Source organism: Lithobates pipiens, unplaced genomic scaffold (genome assembly GCF_037356315.1).
Source record: "Lithobates pipiens isolate NorthernLeopardFrog02 unplaced genomic scaffold, aLitPip1_a1.2 Scaffold_8, whole genome shotgun sequence".
In the NCBI taxonomy this organism is placed as follows: Eukaryota; Metazoa; Chordata; class Amphibia; order Anura; family Ranidae; genus Lithobates; species Lithobates pipiens.
Window position 1 is genome coordinate 208,828,835 of NW_027507903.1, and position 7,837 is coordinate 208,836,671.

General features: G+C 46.5%; 1 protein-coding gene across 1 annotated transcript in view; it reads right to left on the reverse strand.

Annotated features, from left to right (window-relative positions):
• The window catches only part of LOC143960256 (F-actin-capping protein subunit alpha-2), a 71,875-nt gene extending 65,389 nt beyond the window's left edge, over positions 1–6,486 (reverse strand). The window contains exon 1 of the mRNA XM_077468640.1: positions 6,326–6,486. Coding sequence (XP_077324766.1) covers positions 6,326–6,364 — 39 coding nt within the window. The 5' untranslated portion in view covers positions 6,365–6,486. The remainder of the gene's footprint in view (positions 1–6,325) is intronic.
• Between the last annotated feature and the right edge of the window lie 1,351 nt (positions 6,487–7,837).

Consider the following 7,837-nt stretch of genomic DNA (forward strand, 5'->3'; position numbering starts at 1 on the left):
ATCTGCAGCACATGCGCTGTAGACATCGGTGGCTGTCTTTTTGTAAATATCTCCTAAACCATATAGGTTTAGAAGATATTTCTTGGACCTAAAAGGTATGCCTTAATCTAGGCTTACCTGTAGGTCAAAGTGGTTTGTAAGGGTTTACAACCACTTTAATGGCACCCTAAACATGGCAGGATTTTGCTGTGATTGTCAGACAACAAAAAGTATGAAATTTGTAGCAAATCACACACTGACAAATGCATCTGGCTCAGTGGCAATATTTGGTGCATGAATTTATTTGGTGTGTTTTTGGAGTGCAGGGAGGCTCATTTAAAATGAATAGTGCCATACACCACAGCAGCGTTGCTCAGGTGTGAAGGGCCCAACTGTGCTCTAGATAGTAGTAAAAACCCAACAGAGGAACTAATCCTTTCCCACTCAAACTAGGAAAGCAATTTTGGCTGGACTTGCACTTGGAGTTACACTCAAAAGTGGAACTTGCGCTTATCTGTCTCTTCCCCCCACCCCCTCCAGTGCCACATTTCAGGGGGGGGGGGGGGGGGGCAGGTACCCGTTTTTGACAGGTACAATTCCCAACTTGCGGTAGACAGGTAAGTGTCCATGTATTAAAAGTCAGCAGCTGCAGTATTTGTAGCTGCTGACTTAACTTTTCATGGGGGGGGGCAGTTGGACCTCATCTTTAACCACTTCCCGACCGCCGCACGACGATGTACGTCGACAGAATGGCACGGGCAGGCATAAGGGCTTACATGTACGTCCTTGCCTGCGGCGGTCGGTATTCGTTCGGGAGCGATCCCGGACGAGGGGACGGCCATTCATTCATGGCCACCCCCTCGCAATCGCCTCCGACGAATGAAAATGCTCCGTGACATCACTTCCTCTCCTGTAATGTAAACACAGGAGAGGAAGTGATGTAATCTCTCCTCCGTGTCGGTATTTTTCGTTCCGACACCGAGGAGAGAGGATCGGTGAGTTGCACCAACACGACACTACACAGTAGAACATGCCAGGCACACTCACACCCCCCCCCAATTACCCCTGCCCCCCCAGTCACAGTGACACCAATGTCATTTTTTTTTTTTTTTTGCATTGGTGTCATTTGTGACTGTAATAACTGTTAGGGCAGTTAGGGTTAGCCCCCTTTAGTTCTAATGTACCCCCCCAATAAAGGTTAAACCCGTGATCACACCCCGTCGCCAGTGTCACTAAGGCTGGGTTCACATTGCAGCGGTTTATGAGAACGAATGTGATTCGCACTGCAGTGCAAATCACATCCGATCTCTGTGCGATTCGAGTTCAGCCATACAGATAGTATGGCTGAATTCGCATCGCACCCGCCGCAAATTCGCACGGGACCCTTTTTTTGGCCCGCAGCAGAATCGGATCGCATGGGTGTTCACACCATGCGATCCGAGTTTGCAGATCGCACTGCGATATGCGAACTGATCTGGGGGTGTCATTAACATTTCACTGACACTCCCAGCAGTTCGCATAGGGCAGTGTGAACTGCCGCCGGGAGGCATGCGATGCGGGAACCCGCCGCGGATTCGTGGCGTTCCCGCATCGCTCCAGTGTGAACCCAGCCTAATAAGCGATCGTTTTTCTGATCGCTGTATTAGTGTCACAGGTGACGCTAGTTAGGCAGGTAGGTATTTAGGTTCGCCGCAGCTTTTTATAGCGCCAGGGACCCCCATATACTACCGCATAAAGCCCCCTGATTGCCCCCTAGTTAACCCTTTCACCAGTGATCAGGGCACCCGCCATTTATTACCTAGTCTCACTAGTGTACCCCTAAATTTAGGGGTGTCTACTTTCCAAAATGGGGTCATTTGGGGGGGGGTTTGTGCCATCTTGGCATTTTATGGCCTTCAAAACTGTAACGCCCTTAGAAAGCCTGAAGGCGGTGCTTGGTTTTCGGGGCCCCGTACGCGGCTAGGCTCCCAAAAAGTCCCACATATGTGGTATCCCCGTACTCAGGAGAAGCAGCAGAATTTATTTTGGGGTGTCATTTCACATACGCCCATAGCATGTGTGAGCAATATATCATTTAGTGACAACTTTGTGTAAAAAAAAAAAAAACATTTTTTTTTTTGTCATTATTCAATCGCTTGAGGCAAAAAAATAAAATATTCAATGGACTCAACATGCCTCTTATCAATTTCCTTAGGGGGTCTACTTTCCAAAATGGGGTCATTTGGGGGGGTTTTGTACTGCCCTGCCATTTTAGCACCTCAAGAAATGAGATAGGCAGTCGTAAACTAAAAGCTGCGTAAATTCCAGAAAACGTACCTTAGTTTGTAGATGTGACAACTTTTGCGCAAACCAATAAATATACAATTATTGACTTTTTTTTTACCAAAGACATGTGGCTGAATACATTTTGGCCTAAATGTATGACTAAAATTGAGTTTATTGGATTTTTCTAATAACAAAAAGTAGAAAATATCATTTTTTTCAAAATTTGCGGTCTTTTTACGTTTATATCGCAAAAAATAAAAAAAATCGCAGAGGCAATCAAATACCATCAAAAGAAAGCTCTATTTGTGGGAAGAAAAGGACGCAAATTTTGTTTGGGTACAACATTGCATGACCGCGCAATTACCAGTTAAAGCAGCGCAGTGCCAAAGTGTAAAAAGACCTCTGGTCATTTACCAGCAAAATGGTCCGGTCTGAAAGTGGTTAAGATCTCTATTGCAGAGTTTAGGATCCTTTCATATAACAAGTGGAGAGACTTATCTGCTCACTCAGCTGTGAAATGAAAACATGTGCAGTCTGCCAAGTTTGTAATATGAAACATTGTTAACGAACTTCCTTTTTAGATCAAAGGGATACACTTCTGTGTGAAGAAAGAAAATCTGGGCAGTCTGCCAAGTTTTCAACAAAGTGTAAGCTTAGGCCCCTTTCACACTGGGACGGTGCGGGCATCGGCGGTAAAGCGCTTTGCCATTGTTTTAGCGGCGGTATGCGGCCAGTAGCGGGGCAGTTTTAGCCCCCGCTAGCGGCCGAAAAAGGGTTAAAACCTCCTGCAAAGCACCGCTGCAGCAGAGCTTTGCCAGCAGTATAGTCGCGCTGCCCCATTGATTTCAATGGGTAGGAGCGGTAAATACACCGCTCCAAAGATGCAGCTAGCAGGACTTTTTTCACCGTCCTGCTAGTGCACCGCTCCAGTGTGAAAGCCCTCTAGCTTTCACACTGGAGTGAAAGGGGTTGGTTTTTTCAGGTGCTACTTCTAGCGCTGTAGCACCTGAAAACCGCCTCAGTGTGAAAGGGGCCTTAAAGTCTAACTTTTTCTGACACTTCTTTCTTAAAGGGGATGTAAAGACAATTTATTTTTATTTTTTTAAACAAACATGTTATACTTACCTCCACTGTGCAGCTTGTTTTGCAGAGTGGCCCGAACCTAGTCTTCTGGGGTCCCTTGGCGGCTGTCTCAGCTCCTCCCCGCAAGAATTAACCACCTTCATGCGAGCTCCCTCCCTTATGGGTGTACTTCCGTGATACGGCCGGCAGCTATAGCCGCTCAGTGTATCACTCAGCCCCACCCCCCATCATTGGAATGCAATTGACAGCCAATGGCTGCGCTGCTTTCAATCAATCAACGGCCAGGCTGAGCAGCAAAGGGGACATTGGGGGCAAGCACAGCAGGTGAACGGGGTCAGGTAAGAAACAAAACAAAAAAAAACACAGGGAGCCTGGTATTGTCCGAAGTTTTTTTTTTTTAAGGTGAAAAAAACCGCGAACCTTTACAACCCCTTCAAGTTAAACTAAAATATTTTTTGCTAGAAAATTACTTGAAAACCTCAAACATATATATTTTAGCAGAAACCCTAGGGAATAAAATGGCAATTGCTGCAATATTTTATGTCGCACTGTATTTGCTCAGCAGTCTTTCAAACGTAATTGTTTGGGGGGAAAAAAATGAAACAGTAAAGAAAGCCCAATTTATTTTGTTTTAATGTGAAAGGTGATGTTACGCCGCGAGAAGCAGAAAAATTGTGATTCTCATTTTAACCAGAATTGTGCAGCTCTAATGTAAAACCCAATTTTTTTTAAATTAAGTATTGCACCTGGTACAGTATAGGATTTCATGTCATCTGTGCCCAGTCTTGCCACGAAGAGTTAATTCAGCCCTGAGCTGTCGTCTTATCTTTTTTCAGTGAGATAAAAATTGTCAGTTTCTCCCCTTGCTGTGAGTGACAGGTGATTTACATATCTTATGCATGAAACGACAGAGGAATTCTGTGTATTTCTCATCCCCCTCCATTCATAAACTGAAGCGGGGGGGGGGGGGGGGGGAGGGCAGAGGAGGAGGACACGGAGACACAGCGGGCCAGATGAGGAGGACACGGAGGGGGCCAGAGATGAAGGGGGGTGAACATGGGGGACAGTCCGGGATGATCAGTGTGGCAAGGACAGCTGTGGACATTGATCCCACTGCATGGCTTTTCATCAGCTTCTCCTCCTTCTCTCCCTCCTGCGGGTGTCAGCTGAAAACCCATGCAAGGGGAATCAGTGCTCACAGCTGTTCCCGCCGCACTGATCATTGCCCACTGTCACTGGACATCCATGTCTATGCATGCAGGACTGACGGGGACTTGAGCACGCTCTGCTTTTGCCTCTACTGTGTGCATTCTGGCCAAGGGGAGTGTAGAGGTGGGCGGGGAACCTGCTGCTGTCACAACTCCGCAAACCGAGCGCCACACAACAGGCCCGCCCACTGAATTCAGAGTTTTTTGGGGCTCCAAATAGAGAAGGGGGAGATATTTGAAAGGTAAGGATACATGCAGGAGGCATATATTTTAGATTGTAAGCTCTAACAAGCAGGGTCCGCTGATTCCTCTTGTACCAAATTGTAATGTAACTAATGTCTGCCCTCATGTTGTAAAGCACTGAGCAAACTGTTGGCGCTATATAAAACCTGTATAATAATATTATTATTATTATTATATATCCTTATAGTTCAGCGCTATGCCATTACTTTATAATTGATGAGCGTGGGTTTATATCCACTTTAAAGTGTAAAAAAAAACCTGTGTGCAGCTCCCTTCCCCTATACTTACCTGAGCCCGATCTCCATCCATCAATGTACACGAGAGCAGCAGCTCTCCCACTTCTGTCCCTCCTCACAGGGCAGAGAGGCATAAGGGAGAGCCATTGGCTCCTGCTGCTCTCAGTCAAACACTGACGAAAGGTGGGGTGGAGCCCTGCTGTCTGGGTCTTTGGATGCAGACAGTGCAGCTCGGTATCGAGCCCAAAAGGTGTGCCACTATAGGAAGCCGCTTCCAATGGTGGCACAGCTGTGGGCTTGAGCCTGAGCTGCACGGTCGGCACCCATAGACGCAGATAGCACCCCTCGTCAGTGTTTGACTGACAGCAACAGGAGCCAATGGCTCTCCCCAATGCCTCTCTGCCCTGTGTGGAGGGACAGAACTTCTTCCTATAGTGGCACAACTAGAAGAGGAGGAGCCCAGAGTGATGGCGGGAACCCAAGAGGAGTACTACTCTGTGCAAAAACTACTTATTCGGATCTGACCCCTGCCTATACTTCTGTACTGCACAGAGCAGGTAAGTAGAAAATAAGAACAAATAAAATAAAAAAAAGTTTACAAAAAAAAAAAAAAAAACCCTTTACAGAAAGCTTGAAGTTTGAACTACTCTATCCAAAACAATTGATAAGAATTCATCCTTGAATGAAAACTGATGCCGAAACTTCTGGAGTGAAGATGTGCCAAAGCCTGTCAGTTTTTTGTGCTGTCTGTGCCCCAATAGGATGAATCTCACTCTCTATTTCGGCTGCCTACCATTATCAAGAGTCAGAGGAAATTCTAAACTTTAGGTTGTCACCAGAAGAATAGAGGGGAAATCTTCCAATGGGGACACTAGTTTGGATTCTCTCACTTCCTGTCAGCCATAGTGTGGTGGTAATCCTAATGGTAGGAGTGGACAAACACACAGGGTGGTGGGGGGGAGAAGTTGCCCATCAGTAATGTCCGGACATCACACAGACTAATGAGGAGGAGTGGGGGGTGTGCAGGGTGACCAGTGACAGGGATGACAGGGGGATGTCCCGCACACTGACAGCTTCAAAGCCTCCGCCCTTCTGCCTCCTATTTTCGGCTGAGGCCGTACAAGGAGCGGACCGGCTGGGAGGAAGAAGAGGCGGAAGTCAACCAACCCCACCCTGACCGGAGCCCACTTACCTGAGACACCGGGCCCCTCCCCCTCCACATACCGGGGACCCCCTACACAGGACTCCCCCCACACCCCTCCCTCTACAAGGAGCGGAGCTCATCCTTCACACACATCACACAACACCGACCTTCTCCTCATCAGACAGCTGCTCCTCCACATCCGCCATCTTCTTCACCCCCTTTTCCTGACTGACTGCGCGCGACACATGTGGGCGGAGTCTGACGTCCCCTCCGCCGGTCCGCCCACACGAGAAGGGACCGGGGGCGCGCTCGGGATGGGGTGACGGGAGCGCGCTGTGCTCTGACCGAGGCGGGAGGAGAGGATGAAACGTCATGTCTCACAACAGCGCCCTCAGCGGCCACACTATGTCAGTTCAGTATTTGGACTTTCCTGCATTTCTATAGATACAAGATATTAGAAGTATAGAGGGTGGTTGTTGTCACATTTGGGGGCACAGGGCTTCCAACGGTGGGGCCACCTCTGGGAAGGGTTACAACCTCTGCCAGGATGTTATACTGTCTGTATTCCTGTCAGGGAGGAATTTCTTTCACTTTTTTACCCAGTTTGGGCTCATTCACACTGCCCAGTGTATTCCTAAAACATTCACGTAACAATTCACCCGGTGTGAATGAGGTGGGAAATGTGCTGGTTGAATGATTGAGGGCCAGTTCCCAGCATAGAAATGTCTGGATGCATTCCAGATGCTTGTCTTCATGTGCGTTTTTGATGCATGCCAATGCCAAGGCTTTAACCTAAATAAAGCCGTGTGTTCCAGTGCATTTACCCCCCCTACCTCTTTTTTCTTAACCCAAAGACGCATGTTCCTAGTGCATTTTTGATGCATTTTATAGCGTTCCAGTACAGTAAAAATGCAGCAGGTTCTACTTTTGTTTCTGGAACTGCAAGCACTGGTGTGAACTATGCCAATGAAAACCATATAACCTACTTTTCATGCGTTTTATGCAGAACAAAAAAAAAGCACTGGACTGCATGTGGTATGAACTGGCCCTTAGGCTAGGTTCCCACCTAGTGTCTTGTTAACGCACTTTTTTTCTTACATGTTTTCACGCTACACATATAGGGAAGCCCATTCATTTTACCACTTCAGCTCCGGAAGTTTTTACCCACTTCCTGACCAGGCCATTTTTTGCATCGATTTAACTGACAATTGCACGGTCGTATGATGCTGTACCCAAATAAAATGTATGTCCTTTTTTTCCCCCACAAATAGAGCTTTCTTTTGGTGGTATTTGATCACTGCTTTTTATTTTTTGCGCTATAAACAAAAAAACAAACAAACAACAATTTTGAAAAAAAAAAACAATATTTCTTTACTTTCTGCTATAATACATATCCCCCCCCCCCCCCCCCCCAAAAAAAATGTAAAAAAAAGAATTTCTTTATTAATTTAGGCCAATATGTATTCTTCTACATATTTTTGGTAAAAAAATCCCAATAAGTGTATATTGATTGGTTTGCGCAAAAGTTATAGCGTCTACAAAATAGGGAATAGATTTATGGAACTTTTATTTATTTGTCATGGCGGCGATCTGTGATTTCTAGTGGGATTGCGGTGGACAAATCTGACACTGAGTGACACATTTAGGTGACCAGTGACACCAATTCAGTGATCAGTACG